At 41.9% G+C, this 18166-nt stretch overlaps 1 protein-coding gene across 2 annotated transcripts in view; it reads left to right on the plus strand.

Annotated features, from left to right (window-relative positions):
* Window positions 1–274: 274 nt before the first annotated feature.
* Window positions 275–18166, plus strand: part of XPR1 (xenotropic and polytropic retrovirus receptor 1) — a 242870-nt gene continuing 224978 nt past the window's right edge. For both annotated transcript variants that reach the window (XM_073356577.1, XM_073356578.1), the window contains exons 1-2: window positions 275–590; window positions 12545–12596. In XM_073356577.1, the coding sequence (XP_073212678.1) occupies window positions 522–590; window positions 12545–12596 (121 nt within the window). In that variant the 5' untranslated portion in view covers window positions 275–521. The remainder of the gene's footprint in view (window positions 591–12544; window positions 12597–18166) is intronic.

Here is an 18166-nt window from a genome sequence, read left to right on the forward strand (position 1 = left end):
TGTACGGCCCCGACGTCCACAACACCCTCTTGCCGCATTGACCGGGGGTGGAGAGTGGGCGGAGCGAAGGGGGAAAAGCTCCGCCCCCAAAGGCTTCTCCGCGCTCCTCGCTTTCAAGCCACGTTTGTACCGGAGAGGGTGGGGCTCGCTGTTACTTCTGCCCCGCCCCCTGGCTCTAGGCCCCGCCCCCGGCCGGTCTCCGCGCTGCGGCGTAGGAGGTGGGCGGTGGTTACCATGGCGATGACGTCCTGCCGGCGGTAGGGGGAACGGGGGGGGAGCGAAGAGGGAAAGATGGCGGCGGCTGCGGCGGGGCCGCAGTGGGCGGCAGGGCAGCGCTGAGGAGACCCGAGCCGGGCGGGGAGGAGGGGACGCAGTGCGGGCGGCGGGAGCGAGGAGCGGGGCCCATGCGCGGCGGCGGGGGCAGCAGCACCGGCCCGCTAGCACCAGCCAGCGCAGGGTCCCGCGGAGCCGGCTCCGGGGCAGCCGAGTGAGCGCGGCGGAGGCCGGGTAGGGGCGGCAGGATGAAGTTCGCCGAGCACCTCTCCGCGCACATCACGCCCGAGTGGCGGAAGCAGTACATCCAGTATGAGGTACGCGGGCCGGGCCGGCGCGCTCAGCCCCGAGGGGCGGGCGGGGCGCCGGGAGCAGCGCTGCCGCCGGGGCGGGGGGCGGGGGGGCTCCAGGCGCCCCGCAGCGGGGAGCCAGGGCCTCGCCGCCGAGCGAGCTGTGAGAAGGAGCTGGGCTCAGCGGCGCGGCCCCCAGCAGCGACCCGGCCCCCTCGGCTGCCTGCCAGCTGTGTGATCCCCGGCCGCTGGTGTGCCTGAGGGAGGGTCCCGGTCATCGCGGAGGTGACTGCCCCGGGTTCTCTCTGATCAGGAGCGGCTCCTTATCCCAGAGCCTCTCCCGGGGGCTTTCACCGGGGCAGCTCCCTATCACCTCACTTCCCCATCCCTTAGCCTGTCGAGGCGTCTCAGTCACCCTATGCCCTCCTGCCAGGGCTTTCGCAAAGGGAACCCCGAATCCAGCATTTCCTCCCTTGGCGTGGCTCTCCGCTAGCATCCCATGTCACGCCCTCTGCTTCTGGGGTTCTCCCAGCCCAGAGGGCTCTCCTTTCATCCCATCATCCCCTGTGCCCTGCTGGAAATGTTTTCTGATCGGCCTCCTATCAGTCACCCTGCCTGTTATCAGCCCGAATCTCTTTTTGGCAACTCTCAGGTAATCTGGCTTTCCATCACTCTCGTCCCTGTTCACCCCAGCCCTGATCAGTGTGGTAAATGTCTATCCAGGTTTCAGAGTAATAGCCGTGTTAGTCTGTATTCGCAAAAAGAAAAGGAGTACTTGTGGCACCTTAGAGACTAACCAATTTATTTGAGCATGAGCTTTCGTGAGCTACAGCATACCGTGGGGCTCTCTTAACTGGATTGAAACTTGACATGGAGATAGCCTAGGAGCATGCTCTGAAAGACTTCTGTTTCCAAATATATAAAATAAAATGTTACAATTATACAAAATATTTAAAATGTCTTTGCTGGTGTAGCTTTTGTCCATAAATTTGAAACTTGGACTGTGATTGTTTTTTGATTTTTGAGGCTTGGAGGAAACAAATAGCTGTCATGGCCATTTAAATAACTAAGCCTTTATATGGCATCAATACTTTTAAAAAATAAACATTGCTGTATATTTTTTGGTTGCATATATTTGAGTGAAGGACTGTAACCCGAAAAATACCCAATGAGCTCTAAGGGTTGTATTAAATAAATACTGATAATTTGCCGTATAACCACTTGGATCCAAGAGATTATTTTTGTGTTCAGCAACATTATCTAGCATCCAGCGGTTTCCATTTATATACTCAACAGGAACACAGTGCAAAGTCAATATGTTTATACACGTAGGGACATGTTAAGAATGAGACTGGAGCTCACGCCATCCATAGAGCTTGAGTAAAAGCAATTTGAAGTAATAGCTGTAACATTAAGGGGCAGCATTGAATTTTTGCATATAATCTCTCTGATAGCAGATGAGCTGGGTTTAGGAGCTTGAGGAATAAATAAGTTATTTAAAAACATTTAGTGGGGATTATTAGGAGAAACCAGTGATAATATAAAATATGTGATTGATGGTATGCGGGAGGCTGAGAATTACTTCTCCCTTGTAGTATTTTCTTTTTATGGTAACTTTACGTAATTTAGAAATATAGAGGCTATGGAACTGTAGTATAGAGTTATGCGTAATTCTGTATTGTTTTATGTTCTTTCAGTTCTGGGACGCTGGCAAGAGCCCAGATTACGGTTCTTATTAAATTTGGTGGTGTTTTTACAGCTTCTTGTGAGCAAGTGATTTTCAGCACCACTGTCAGTTCTCTACATGTGGAGGCTTGGAATATATAACCTCTTTGGCTCAGAGTTGCCTCTCAGTGAAGTATGGCTCCTAAAGATCAGAACTGAAGGGACAGCTGTGGTGAATATAAAAATCTACCTGAATGCCTGAGAACATTATGGTTTTTATAGCAACAGTTTCTTAATTTTTTAAGGTTAGTGAGGCCTTCTGGGGAAATTTGCTTTGTATATGTCTGCTTCATACTTGATTTTAGGATTAATCCACTTAAGTTGCAGACTCTTAATCTTCATGAACACAATTCACGTAAGGTTCTGCTCTATTAATCATGGATTATTTGCAGAAAATAGCTTTTATTTTTCTTCAGATTTTATTACATCAATTTATGATGAAAGCAGTAAAATTATCCCTTGACTAATCCTAAATTGGGGTATAGAATGTTGTTTTTTAAAAGAACAAATGGGAAAGGCAATACAGAAAGGTTCAGCATTTAAAATTTATTAAACCTTAAAGGTTTGAGTACATCTAAAATAATGCTTTGCAGTATATATCAGTCCTCAGGGTTTCTTGAAATCTATTTTAACCAAGTAGCAAGAATCCCATAAAATTATTATCCAGCATAATATTTGCAAAAGAAACAAAAAAATGGACTAAATTATTCCAGTGGTCTTTGTGCGTGCAAATACATCTATCAGTTGGATTTCTGCACAGATATTCATGGCAGTATTTGGCATGAAGTCTTCTGAACGCTAACATCCTTTGTTACTCAAAGCTTTGCAGGAATAAATTACTAATGCTTCAGTGCTAACACTGACACTACTGGAAAATCTACTTTTGTTCTTCATATATATTTCAGGTAAGACTGGTAGGCAAGTTAGTGAAGCTACTCTTATGTGCATCTTCCCGAATTTAGACTCTAGAGTGAATAAATGTTAATATCCTAGTATGATATCTTTCCTCATTCAGATGCTTGTGTTTTCACGCTCAGTGATACGATAGCCTATTTTGAATTCTTCTTTGTTAGTGCCTTCAGTGATGTTTGTTGTTGGAATTTGTATTTTTTTGTGTTTGCACAAACTCTGCATTTTCATTCTTTCCGAGTTTAGGGAGGCTCTTTCTTTCAATATCATCTTTCAGTGTTTCAGTGCTTTCAAAACAGTCTTGTATTAGCTATCACAACTTTCAAAAGGTCTTGCTGATTACGTAGTTTGAAATCTGGTTCATGGGATTTGTTGGAAGTTTCCGTTTTGACCTGATGGAGATCAAGTCTGTTTTTTTCAGGTGCATACATGGATAAAATTGTTTTTAGAGACTTCAGTAACAGTTGTTGCTGCTCGTGATATGTCTCATTTCTCCCCAACTTGAAATGAGTGATAGACAACAGAGAACTTTAGGAAACTCATGATCAGCAACAACTTTGTCTGAAATGGTAATGGCTGATTTAAAAAAAAATCCATTCCCTGCTACTTGAGCTCTTGTTTTTTCTGGGGGACTTCGCATCTTAATATTCACAGTAGAAATAAATTGATAAGAGAATTTTTGAAAGGAAAAGAGTTCTAAAATCATGTATTTGTCTTAGTTTGGCTCATAGAAGCTGAAACAACTTGAAGTGGGGTAGCAGAGTAATATTAATGTCTGCTGTTTTGTCCAATCCTACCTCTTCTATTTGTTCCCCAGTTCCAAAGGATTTAGTCCTTGTATCTGAACACCAGTTAACGATCCTCTTACTAAAAATGGCTGAAGTTTAGTTTGAGAACAAAGTTGCAAGTTCAATGAGTAATTTAGAAAATTATGTAACCAAGTGGTGGCTAAAAATTTCAAGTGGATCTTTGTTTTCTAAAAATATCAGATTAATGTTGCATCTTGCCTCTGATAGATATTTTCTATAAGAGATACAAAAAACAGAAAATGAAGATGTATCCTGAATGAGCCTTCATAGAAATTTAGGGCTAGGAGGTTGCTCGAGAGACCTGCTCCAGCCTCCTGCACTAAGACAGGACCAAGTAAACCTAGACTATCCCTGGCTGGTGCTTTTCTAACCTGTTCTTAAATGCCTCCAATGACAAGATTCCACAGCCTCCCTTGGAAGTCTATTCCAGTGCTTAAATTACAGGTAGAACATTTTTCCTACTGTCTAACCTAAATCTCCCTTGCTGTAGATTAAGCCAATTACTTCTTGTCCTACCTTTATTGAATATGGAAAACCGTTGATAACTGTCCTCTTTATAACAGCTGATATAACACATATAACATACCAATGTAACATATTTGAAGATTATCAGTTTCTCCCCCCCCCCCTCACCCACCCAAGTTGTCTTTTCTCAAGGCTAAACATGGCCGGTTTTGTTGGTCTTTCCTTGTAGGTGAGATTTTCTACAGCTTTTATAATTGTTATTGCTCTCCTCTGGACACTCTCCAGTTTGTCCACATCTTTCCTCAAGAGTGGCTCCTAGAACTAGACACAGTACTCTAGTTGGGGGTCTCACTAGTTCCAAGTAGAGTGGGACAGTAACCTCCCGTGTCTTACACATGACACTCCTGGGACCCCAGAATGAATAAGCGTTTTCTGCAGCCACATTACATTGTTGACTCATGTTCACTTTGTGAGCAACGATAACTCCCAGATTTTTTTCCAGCTATGCTACTGCATAACCACTTATTCTCCATTTTGTAGCTGTGCATATGATTTTTTTTTTCTTCCTAAGTGTAGTACTTCGCATTTGTCTTTATTGAATTTCATCATGTTGATTTCAGACCAATTTGTCAAAATCATTTTCAATTCTGACGGGTAGCAAGCCCTCCCAATTTAATGTCACCTGGAAATGTTATAAACATACTCTCCACTCCATTATCCAAGTAATTAATTAAAATATTGAATAGTACTGGACCAGGACAGACCCCTAGTGGATCCCACTGGACACATCCTTCTAGTTTGACAGTGAACCATTGATAGCTACTCTTCAAGTATGGTCTTTCAACAAGTTATGCACCCACCTATTAATAATTTACTATAAATCTCATTTCCCTAGATTGCTTATGAGAATGTCAAGTGGGACTGTTAAAAACCTTACTAAAATCAAGGTGTATCATATCTACTGTTTTCCCCCTTATTCACTAGGCTAGTAACCCTCTCAAAGAAGGAAATTAGATTGGTTTGGCATAAGTTGTTCATGACAAATCCATGCTGGCTATTACTTATTACCCTGTTATCCTCTAGGTGTTTATACATTTATTGTTTAATCAGTTGTTCCAGTATCTTTCCAGATATTGAAGTTAGGCTGACTGATCTATAGTTCTCTGGTTTTTCTTTGTTCCCCTTTTTAAAGATAGGTACGTTGTTTGCCTTTCTCTAGTCCTCTGGGACCTCACCAGCCCTACATGCGTTCTTAAATATAGTTGCTAATAGTTCTGAAATTGCTTCAGCTAGTTCCTTAAGTGCCCTTGGATGAATTTCATCAGGCGCACCCTGCTGATCTGTATACATCTAAGTTATCTAAATATTATTTAACCTGTTTTTTTCCTATTTTGGCTTGTTCCTTCCCTCTTGTTAATATTAATTGTGTTAATTATCTGGTCACAGTTAACCTTTTTAATGAATACAAAATAGGCATTAAGCACCTTCGCCTTCTTGATATGTTGTTAGCACTCCTTCCTCACTAAGACATGGACCTATACTTCCCTTTGTCTTTCTCTTGCTCCTAATGTATGTATTTATAGAACCTCTTCTTATTGTCGTTGATTCAAAAATTCAGTTTGCGCCTTAGCCTTTCTGATTTTGTCCCTGCATGCCTGTGGTATTCTTCTGTACTCCATCAATGCAGTTTGTTCATGTTTCTGCTTTTTATAGGATTCCTTATTGATTTTTCAGGCCATTCAAGAGCTCATGGTGAAACCTTATCGGCCTCTTACTAGTTGTCTTATCTTTTTTTCACGTTGGATAGTTTGCTGTTGTACCTTTAATATTGTTTCTTAGCAAAACTGCCAGCTTTCCTGAATTCCTTTTCCCCTTAGATTTCTTCCAGTGGAACGTCACTTACCAGTTCTAAGTTTGTTAAAGTCTCCTTTTTTTTGAAGTCCATTAGCCTTATTTTGCTGCTCTCCTTGCTTTAGAATCATGAAATCTATTGTTTCATGATCACTTTCACCAAATTGCCTCCAGCCTTCAGATTCACAGCCAGTTCCTCCCTGTTAGTCAGAATCAAGTCTAAAATTGCTATTCCTCTAGTTACTCCCTTCACCTTCTGTAACAGAAAGTTGTCCCTAACATATTCCAAGAACTGAGTGGATCTGAGATACAGTACTGATAACTGGGGTGCTCTTTATTAAGAAACATTTAATGACATAATTAAGTACATTTAGGTGTGGTGAAAAATTCTAGACTGATAGCACTGGACATCTGTTTATCCACAGTACAGATGTATCTGAGATAGATCAAGCTTGTCCACCAGTATGCCTCAACCCTGATCCCTCTAGAGGTAAGACCATCTGTCTCTCCATGTTTGTTCAATCCTTATTTTCTCTGCTCAGATTGCCAAGCATAGATGTCAGTTGTGCTGCACACACCTGTCCACTAAAAACTGGATTGAGGCTTATGGCAACACATGTCAACCAAAATTAACCTGGATTGGATTTGAATTGGTTACCTAGCTGTGAGGTTCTATTTCCTTACCTGTTTGTTTAATAATTTTTTTCAGTCAAAATTTTTTTCTTCATGCCCAATTTCCTTGGTGCTCCATGCCCCCAAAACCTTTCTTTTGTGCATTGTATCATATCAAAGAGAGGAGGTTGTTGACTTATTTTTTTTTTGAAAAGTTTTGCATTGGTAGCTCTGTCAGTTCATCTCCAGTAAGAAAAGGGGCTAGATTGAAATTGCAGTATCTAGGAAGTGAGAAGGAGGAAAACAACAACTGGGACAAGAGATACTGATACCATTGGAGACTATGGGTAAAATTCTCAAAAGGACCTAAGTTCAGTTGGGTTTCAGTTGAACTTAGGCTGTAAGTGTCTGAGTCCCTTTTGAAAATGGGACGTGAGTTTCTAAATTAGGCACTTGTGAAAATTTTACCCTTTGAGATTAAGCCATATAAGGGAAGGAGAGGTTGGCAAGAATTGGTTTTCAATATGTAGTTTCTACTTCATAACTGGTGGGCCAGGGCCAATTTCACTTTAGACCTAAATTTTCTGCCTCCTGACACACACCTGTTGTTTTTATTTCATTATTTGTTCCTCTAGATTACTCGTTCTCAACAGGGGGCCTGCGGCACCCCAGGGTCCGCAAGCAGGTTTCACGGGATTTATCAAGGACTGGGCTTCAATGCTGTTTGGTGGGACTCAGGGAGGTAGAGCCACCTCCACTCTTGACTCACCTCAGCGGGCTGTCCAGCCTATCTGCGTTAGGAGGATAGGTGCAGCCAAAAATTGCAGTCTCATGCAGAAGAGAGATCTCCCCCTGCCATCAGAAGGGGCTTGCTCTCAGCCATTGACTCCATGAGCAGGCAGCAACTAGCCAAGGAGATACACTACTGCTGTGCCCTGCTACCTCAGCCCTTCAAAGAACAGGGCCACATGGAAGGCAAGAAATCTGGGAGGGGGATGTGATGTGACCCCCTCCCCCCACATCATCTCTGGTTGGGGGTCCGCAGATTTGTCTGTTTAAGTTTAAGGATCTCTGGATAAAGAAAGGTTGAGAACCACTGCTCTAGATTGTCCGTGTACATGCTTAAGGAACGTTATAATTTGAAATCTAGTCAGTTTAAAAAAGCGTGTAGTAAACTTACTTTAATTTGAGCTCCTGCCTCTGAATCTGTCAGTTTTGGCTTTGTTGTCTTATTTTTCCTATTTTGTAAAGGATTTTCTTTCTTCTTTGTGTGAGATCCAAATGGGGTAAGCTGACTGCAGATAAAAATTGCTGTCAATAACACAAAGTATAAAAAAAAACACCTTTGATCTAGTAATTTTAGGTGTTAGACGTAACAAGGATAAGTTTAAAAATAATCAAACACCCCTCAGTTGATTTTAAGAAAACCCCTGTTTGTAATCTTGGCATGGGGTGGCTCAGGTGATTGGTAAAGGGGCATTGAGCCTTTCACTTCTAGATCTTTTTAATTATATAGGCCAGGTGAACAGTGACTGAATCTGCTGCTATGCAGCTTCCAGTTTTTACATATTTCAGTTCAGTACCACTGACAATTGGTACCCCCCCAGTTTTCAAGGCTGATGATCTAAAATCTTTCACTGCACTGCATATTTTCTAGAGGTTAATCTTGAAACTATGGATATAGAAAATACGTACATGTTACAGATTTTAAAATTCCTTTAGAACACCTTTGTCTCACAGATTTTAAAGAAATTCTGCATTTTCCAGCCTCATGCTCTTTTGAGCTTTATGATGAGTGCAACTTGTCCAAGAATTTTGGGCTAAGTTATTAATGCTAAATCAATTTAACCTTTCACTTCCAAAAATCCCCCTTATACTTAGCAGTGTGAAAGCTAGTTGAGCCCAGATGGGATCCAAGCTAGCTCAAGAAAGGGATTTAGACTTCCTTGAACAAATAAGAATATAAGCACTCTTCATTCTTGGTTCCTCTTATAGACCCGAGGAGCATTTTATTTTTCCCCACTTCACATCTTCCCTTGTAAGGCTTTGCATCATGGATGCACTCCTTCCAGTAGTATGCTAGACGTGACTCCCTTTATTCTATTTCTAACAAATCCACTTGAAGTCCAACAGTATGGTTTAATCAACAAGTTTGAGTGACATGAGTTGCTTCCCCTCCAGGGTCACTTTTGATCTGTCAGTGGTTCTCAGCCCACGGGCCACTTGCGGCCCAATTAGCACATGGCTGTAGACCATGTGACAGGCTCAGGGCCGTACAGGTAGTAAATATATTGTGCGGTTGTGGCTCACATAACACACAGAGAGCTGCATATGTGGCCCACAGTGGTAAATAGGTTGAGAACCACTGATTTATGTGAAACAGTACCCTGTAGACAGAGCCATGCAGAGTAGCACTACAACTGAATAAGGTGAATAAGATTTCACCTTATTCAGTTGTAAAGTGACTGTAAAAAGATTACCTCCTTTAGAGGTTAGTAGTTTTTAGTCGTCACCGTCCTTTCCTATCCAACTTAGTTTTCTGGGGCCTCAATTTAATTTGCTCAGGAAGAAAAAAGTAAAGATGTCTAGATTTCAAAGGGTTTGTGTCTTTTATTGCGTGAGCTTAAATTGGTAGGAATCAACTCAAGCTAAATCGTAATAAGGCATGCAGACAGACTTGACTGTACACAAAACGGGCTTGCACTGGTTTAACTTCATGAACTTCTAAACTGATTGAATTTTATTGGTAAAATTCTCTTGTGTAGACAAGGCCTAAGAGAAAAGATACAGTAGGGGCTCCTTTTATTAATCTGTAATGCTCCACCCTCCCCCCCACCTGGATTATTAGAGAAGATTTAATATTGCTGTAGCAAGGATTATTTGGTTTACATTTGTTTCATTACTCATTACGGCTAGGGGTGGGGGGTCCTGGGAGGGGGCGGTCAGGGGACAAGGAGCGGGGGGGTCAGGTGGGTCGGGGGTTCTGAGGAGGGCAGTCGGGGCAGGAAGTGTGAGGGGGTGGGTTGGGATGGGGGTCAAGATGTTTGGGGAGGCACAGCCTTCCGTACCTGGCCCTCCATACAGTTTCGGAACCCTGATGTGGCCCTCGGGCCAAAAAGTTTGCTCACCCCTGTTATAGAAGGAGATTTCAACTAGCCTTTTTTCTTATACTTTATATTTCTCATGGGCTGTGTGAATGTTTTAGTGCATGGAAAAAGTTATAGCTAGGCAAAGATTAATAGGAGGAAAAACAAGAACACTTTTGCCACTTGATAGACTGTGGAACTTAGGTCATATGCAGCTAACTAGCAAGTCATGTGGAGAAGCAGATTCAAATGCCAAGTATTTCCTGGGAATGTTTAAAAAAGAAAACAGTGGAGGGGGAAGGTTGACTGGCATGGAGAAGATGAGTAAACAATGTCTTAAGAAGGAAAACACAGTTATTCAAGTGACCCATGCTGAGACCTCTGTGTGGATTCAGGAATCAGACCTTTGGGAGATGGCTAAAACTGTCTGTTTAACTTGACATTTGTGGTATCCTGAAATAAAGATGTGTCCTTTAGACCTTGTATTTACTTTGCAAGATTATGACCACCGTTACCACAGTTCTTCTGATTTTCTCTCTTATTGCTCAGATTGCTTTTTTCCTTGACTACTATTTGCTAATTATGCTGCAGTGTCTTGATCTTGGAGAATTGGCATGCGGCTCAAGGATTGGGGTTTGTATCTTGTTGGTTGCAGGAAATAGGTTTGTAGAACATGTTCTCAGGATGGATTAGGATAATAGCCAAAAAGGACAGGCTGGACACTTTAAATATCCTAAAATGGAACCAGACAATGCAATTCTTGTTAAAACATGATGGTTTAGATCAGGGGTGGGCAAACTTTTTGGCCTGAGGGCCACATCGGGGTTCCGAAACTGTATGGAGGGCTGTGCCACCCCAAACAGCCTGGCCCCTGCCCCTAACTGCCCCCCAGGGACCCCACCCCCATCCAGCCCTCCCTTCTCCCTATCCCCTGACTGCCCCGACCCCTATCCACACCCCTGACAGACCCCTGGGACTCCCATGCCTATCCAACCCCCGCATTCCCGTCCCCTGATGGCCCCCCAAAACCTCTGCCCCATCCAACCGCTCCCTGTCCCCTGATTGACCCCCACAGAACGCCCGACCCATCCAACTCCCTTGTCCCCTGACTTCCCTGCCCCCTATCCACACCCCCGCCCCCTGACAGGCCCCTTCGACTTCCATGCCCTATCCAGCCCCTGACCCCCGTTCCCTGACTCCCCCCAGCCCGAACCTCTGCCCCATCCAACTGCCCACTGCTCCCTGTCTGCCCCCTGGGACCCCTCCGCCCCCTTACTATGCTGGAGCCAGCCACACTGCCTGGCAGGAGCGGTGAGCTAGAGGGCTGGCTTTGTGTTGCGCTGAGGGGAAGGGGGAGGGGCCGGGGACTAGCCTCCCCGGCCAGGAGCTGGGCAGGACTCCTGGTCCTGCAGGCGGGATGTGGCCCGCGGGCCGTAGTTTGCCCACCTCTGGTTTAGATGTTGATAGGTTCACAAATCTGAAAATTCAGTTATGGTTTGCACAGCAACTGTATCTCTACCACTTTCACATTCATCATGCACGCTATATAGTGGGCATTGTTTGCCTTAACATATGCAATGGTGCGGTTTCTGGGTCCAGCATGACCAGTCTAGGCTTCACCATTATTCATCCTGTTTCTTTCTTATTTGCACTTGCGTAGTAAGCAGGAGTGTAGACTATAAAACCCACTCTTGAATTGTTGGTATTGCTTCAGTAACAAACTGAAAATCATCATATAAAAAGGATTGTAACTGACATGCTGGGCTTGGAACACATGAGGTTTTTGGGATGTTTGAATACCACTCTTGAACCCAGGTTGTGCATGTAGCAGTTGAATGGATTGCCCAAAGTATATCTTTAACTGTGTGACCTCTGCCAGTTTGATTTGTGAAACTGCTTCCTGTACTAGAAAACTAGTGTACTGGGTTTCCTGAGCTATTTGATCCCTTGAATTCTGGAGCATGAGACACTATGGTTCTGGAGTGCTGGTTAACGATCCTCATCTGAACTAATGTTTTCCTCTTTTAGTCTCCACTTCAAGAGAAGACTAAAAGGGAAATATGATGATTTCTTTTGTCATGTGGTTTTCACTTTTTAAATAAAAGTGTATATTTTTCAGTAGTTCACAATACTGATAAGCAGGCCCTGAGGCTCTTTCTTCCTTTGCCATGACAGATCCCTGTTACGTCACACCAAATCTCTGGTATTGTCGGGTTTCTCTCTAGTAAAATCCTGTCCTACCTAATTGGAAATATTTTTCCAAAAGAGCATATTTACACCTGCTGTCAGGGTAGTCTTTTAGACAGCAAGGCAACTGGTTCTAGGCAAAGCTGTTAGTAAATACGTAGTTTGTGTATTTCCTTTGTTGTCAGGAATAAGTATAATTGCAGTGACCTCATATTCCATAGCTTTATATATCAGTCTTGAGGAATTAGACTTTAACTGCTACTCATTTTCAAACAGGCTTATCAGAGTGACTTAAGTCTTTTGTGCTGACTGGTTTAATTTTTTCTGTTTGCTGCAGGCTTTCAAGGAGATGCTGTATGCAGCTCAGGACCAGGCCCCTTCTATAGAAGGTAAGCAAGCTGTGACCCTGAATCATACTTGCATTACTGGATGTTGAGTACCAAGCACAGTTTCCCCTTGCCTATCTGCTGAAACTGACAGGCTTAATAGACCAAAGGGGAAGCAAGATCTTGGCTGCAGAAAATTCTGCTTTTCCAGCTCTCTAAAGCTTTGTTTACTGAATCATTAGAACAATAAAAGGATATTTCTATAGTGTGAGGCTTGTAACAGCTATTTTCTTCTTGTGTATATGAACACTCAATCATTCAGTGGTGGAAGTGACCCCTTCTTGAGTTAAGAATAGTACTGTGTTCTGGTATGACAATTCCAATCCCCAGAAGTGGCTAATACGAAGTGCTGGACAGGAACATATAAAATAGCCATAATGTGTCTGTCTAATTTCTGCAATGTTGCACTTTGGGATAATTTTCTGATCCCAGTTTGTGCCCTGAAGCATAAGTGAGCCTCTAACATTTATCCTGTGTTCAATTGGGATGCCATTCTTATTTGTATAAATGTAGAATTATTTTAATATTTTTCTTACTAAGCCATTTGTATCTGTTCACTGGCAATGAGTTCCCTTGATAACGTTATGTAAAAAATTCTGTCAGCTTTAAACTGGTTGCATTATAGGAGTAGGCTTTGTTAATCAAGTGCTTACCCATAAAACTAACTTTCTTGATGAAACTCATTACATTTATCTTTCATCTCCTTTGTAAGAGAACTACAGAATAATCCTAATCTTTAAATTGCTTGCCCCAGCGGCTAGTTTTGTTACCCTCCTCATATCTTTTTGCCTTTTTTGCAGTTAGGTGACTAAAACTGAATGCAATATCGAAGGTGAGAATGTATCATTAACTATAATGGCATTTCTATGTTAATCCCTATTTTAATACAGTTTATGACTTTATTCACCTTTTTAGGTATATATAAACCAGGAAAAACATGCTAATATGGTCAAGTGGTTAATCTTGGTCATGTTTTCTGTAATGGTGTCAAACAATTCCATCCCATCTATGCTTGCAGTTAAACTGATGTTATTACCAGTTGAAAGAAGGGTGGGGCATTGCTAACAACTGTTTGGTCACTTTCTTAGAGTACACTGGAAATTTAATCACCGCTATGCATTATTCATTATTTTAAGATTAATTTTTCCATTCTCTTCTCTTCCAGAAGACTAAGTAAGGTCTTTGAATTTTCTGTTTTTCTCTAAAATCAGAGCTCCCAGGTATCTTTTCTTATCATTCCACAGTACTAATTTACCTATTCACCTGTTGTGGAAAAGGCTACAATGAAAAACACAAGTGTCAAATGTATTTTTTTCCATTCTTTTTCTCTTCACCAGTCTACTCCTACATTCCTTCTAATTAGCTCCTTGTATTTCCTTGGTCTTCACAGCTGTTTAGTGTACTACCTGGTAAATAGGGATTTAAAAATAACAAGGTAAGGGATGTGGAGAAGATGTAGTGGGAAGCTAGCGCTAATGTGTTAATTAAACTTTGGGAGCTGTAACTTTTTTCTCTTGACACTTTTAGCATAGTGTCTAGATATGTGGTCTTTGTGCATATTGTACATATTTATTTAAAGTACCAATGGAAAAGGAACTGTGTGTGTGTGTGTGTATTGTCCCTCTAGTTAGGATATGGGAGAGCTTTAACTTGTTTCAGTCTCCTATGATGTCCTCTAAAGAGCTTGTCAAAGTTCTTCAGTAAAAAGGGGTAAGTGACATCCTGGTATTGTTAATGTAAAAAACCAAGCAGAAGAGTTTTTAAAAATAAAACTGAACCTAATTTTGTATGGCATAAAATAATTAGCTAAGCAGTCTACTTTAACTCAGTTTTGCTAAAACTATCTCCAGTTAGACAATAGCAACAGCAAATGCCTGCATGGGGCCATTTAAGTTAGTGGTTCCATTCTTTTTTGTTGAAGTAGTCCTTGTGGTGGATTGGTGGGAAGAAATTCCCTTCTGTCCCTCTTCCCAAGTATCAGCATCGTTGTCACCATATGACCCTTCTTTTGCTCAATTCTTTCTCCATTTTCTATCTATTCCTTTTCCATTATTTTCTCCCCCCCCACCCCCACCCTTGTTGCTCTCACTTAAAGTCTCTTTTGCTATTCTTTATTTTGCTTCCGTGCTTTTACTGACTTCCCTATCACCAATATGCTTCTTGAGATGTCTGTGGTCTCATGTGCTCTTGTGGCTGAGCTGCGTACTACAGGAGAAGAGAAACAGGTTGCAAGGATTATTGCCTGAACCTACATTCATATACATGTGTGCTGCTTCTTTGGCCAGCTGGATTAGGAGCTGCTGAGATAACAGGGAAGGAAGGCAGGTGACATTCAAGGAAATGCAGCTTTTGGAGTATGTTTTTAGTAGCGACAGGAGATCAGGTATCTCTCTCTGTCTCCATTGCTTTTATCCTCTTCCCTTATGCCCTCCTGCCATGGCAGTGCTCAAAGTTGAGAAGCACTGACTTAATTACTAGCATTCTCTAGTACAGTTGTTCTCAAACTTTTGTACTGGTGACCCCTTTCAAATAGCAAGCCTCTGAGTGTGACACCCCCACCCTATAAATTAAAAACACTTTTAAAAAATATTTAACATCATTATAAATGCTGGATCCAAAGTGGGGTTTGGGGTGGAGGCTGACAGCTCGTGACCCCCCATGCAATAACCTCACGACCCCCAGTTTGAGAACCCCTGATCTAGTATGTCCATCTGAAATGTTTGGTTGGAGTTGAGGTATTTTAACAAACATTGAAAATGTTAGGTCAAGTTCTGGAGCTGGGCAAAATCACTCTTCAAAGGGATGCACATAAACCCTTCAAAAGCAGTGTCATCTGCCTGTACTCTGGTTGCAAGAGCTCTACATAGCCTGCTCATGGATGCTATTGTTGGACCAGGAGGATGGACTGTGTTTACATGCACAATAAGTTCAGAACACCTTTCCAGTTCCTATCATGGATGCAACCTCCCTGGATTTTTAAGAGCCAGATCAGCAGTAGTCCATGACCAATTTCTTTTCCCAGTAGTGGCTGTTTGATGTTGGTTTTCTGACAGTGCCTATATATGAGAGATGCTTTGCTTGCCAGAATTGTGCATATTTTCTTTTTCGCTATTATTCAAACCATTGTCCAGGATGAACACTCTACTGAAGGCCTTGTCTAAATGCAGATAGTACTGGTTTAATCAAAATCAAAATGTGCTTAGTTAAACTGGTGCAGACCCCTGCGTGGACACATCTAATTAGCTTTGATTTGACTTAATGTGGAGTACTAGTTTATTAGTCAAGGCTTTGTCATATCACTTGAGCTAGGAGAAGATTGAGTCTGTTTGCTTCCTTAGAGTCGAGGAATTTTTCCCCTTAACTTCCGTGTTTCTCCTGCTCTGTTACAAGTGCAGTGAAGTATTCGCACAGACGCTTTATTAAACGGCTGCTACAGGCTGCTATATGTATCATTTCGCAAAGGGTTGTGTGGTGTGATAAGTGCTTCATATCACCTCCAAAACACTCCCAGTAAATAATGGGGGCAATCAAAAGTCTCAAAGATCTGCTCAGGCTAAGCACAAAAAAAACAAAAACAAACCTAATATAAACTGTTTTCAACAGCCTTGTACCCATTACTGTCTCTTTGCACAGTTCAGTCATGGACAAACAATGTTAACTTCTAAGTGGCACTTAAAGAATTTAAACTACTTGTAGTCTTACTACTTTCAAAAAGTTTGGTGGTGGTGGTGGGGAAAAGCCTGAGATCTGATGAGTGATGGGCAGAGCCCAGGTCAAAGTGGAGATCTTCTACTCTGCTACCTTACTCAGGTGTGTAGTGATGCTAACTGGCTTTGTGCTCAGCTGACTTTTGCATGTGTAAATCTGTGTTTCCATTTTAAAGCTATGAACACTATGACAATTTGATTTTAAATAACAAAGCAGGGATGTGAGTGACCAGAATAATGTATTGCAAAAATGTGCAAAAACACACCTCCCCATACCACCACCCACCTCTGGGGAAAATTTGTGCAACTTCCTGTAAATTTTAAGTTATTGTCCCAATATTCTCCTGTCCTTGTTGATGTGTTTATAATTCCTTGGTTCTTCCTGTATTGAATATTGCATTCTGCTTATTTTGGATGGAGGCAAGAAAGATGGAAGAGGCGAGGTCGTTCTGTGCCTGACCACCCAAGCCTTTTGTAGAAGCAGCAGAGTACCAGCATTATGCATTTCTGTATCCTGAATTCTGCATGAATTACACCAAGTGGCCTGCACACACTCTTCCAGAAGAGTTGCTCACATATACATAGTTTAACTAAATTTGTTCAAAGATCCCATTTCTTCCTGTGTCTCGTTATTTTTTGTTCCCATAGTTTACTTTAGGCTTGCATCAGTTCCCTGCATGTTCTTAATAGCTTTCTTTGTGGACTTCCACTTTATCAAAGCAACGCTGTTTGTATACCTTCCTCTTATCCAAGCAACTTCTGAGTAGTATTTATGTTTGACCTTTCTTAAACCACACTTTCACATACAGGACATAAGCCAGTAAAAGCAAACAAATAATATGTAATTGTCTCCCAATCCTACATGCTATGCAAAGGAAATTCCTTGAACTACCAGGGGATTCTTTGGCTTTCATATTTGCCCTATTAGTAGAAATTAGCATGTAATATTTTTATAATGAATAGTTCAGACTGGATGAATTGATGCTGTTGTAAGATTGTTCCTCCTTCTGCTTTACACAGCTCTCAGCCTTGTGAGATTACAGGTTTTCCACCAAAACTATGACATGAGTATAAGAAGTCAGTAGAAATTGGCACCCATGGATTTGCTGTGAGAGGAAGCACTCGGGAAGCAGCTCCTGGTGTTTTGTGGTGAAAATCAGGTATCATGCCTTGCTTTTTTTTTCCCCAGAGGCAAAAAGCACCCTATGACAAAGGCATGAAATACTGGCCTCATGTAGGGCGAGTAGTGCTCTGCCTTTCCCCGTTGTCTCCTGTCAGCTTTGTCCCCTCAACAAGACAGGTTCCTGGACTGTCGTGGCTTGGACTCCTACTGATTATTCCACTTAGTTAGCAGATGTGTCGGCATTTCCCTGAGCTCCTTAGAATGCAACTCTTCTCAGCAGTAGTGAAGATGAAAGCATGCCTATAAATTATTCATTCTGATTATCTGCTTGAATGGACAGGGTCCACTCTAAATATTTTTCCCCAGGATCTTTTGTTATTCTTAGGGATTTTGAAACTTAACCTGCTTCTAAAATTATTTTACATCTGTTAAAATGAGCTGTTTTTCCCACTTATTCCATAAACCTATATCTCAGTAGGACATAATTTCATTCCTTTTGCCTCTCTGAACAAGGATTACTACACATAAGAAGGTTAAACAGTGTATGGGGTTTAGAAAATATTCTAATTTTGCTTTTTATATACATATATATTTTACTTATACTTACATAAGTATAATATAAGAATATATATTATATAAGAAATATATATAAGAATATATATATACTTAAGAATAAAACTAATGGATGATGTTACAGCAAAATGGGGCTGGAGGTAGAAAGAAGCAAATGTAACAGGGTTTCT

Source organism: Lepidochelys kempii, chromosome 8, assembly GCF_965140285.1.
Source record: "Lepidochelys kempii isolate rLepKem1 chromosome 8, rLepKem1.hap1, whole genome shotgun sequence".
Taxonomy (NCBI): Eukaryota; Metazoa; Chordata; order Testudines; family Cheloniidae; genus Lepidochelys; species Lepidochelys kempii.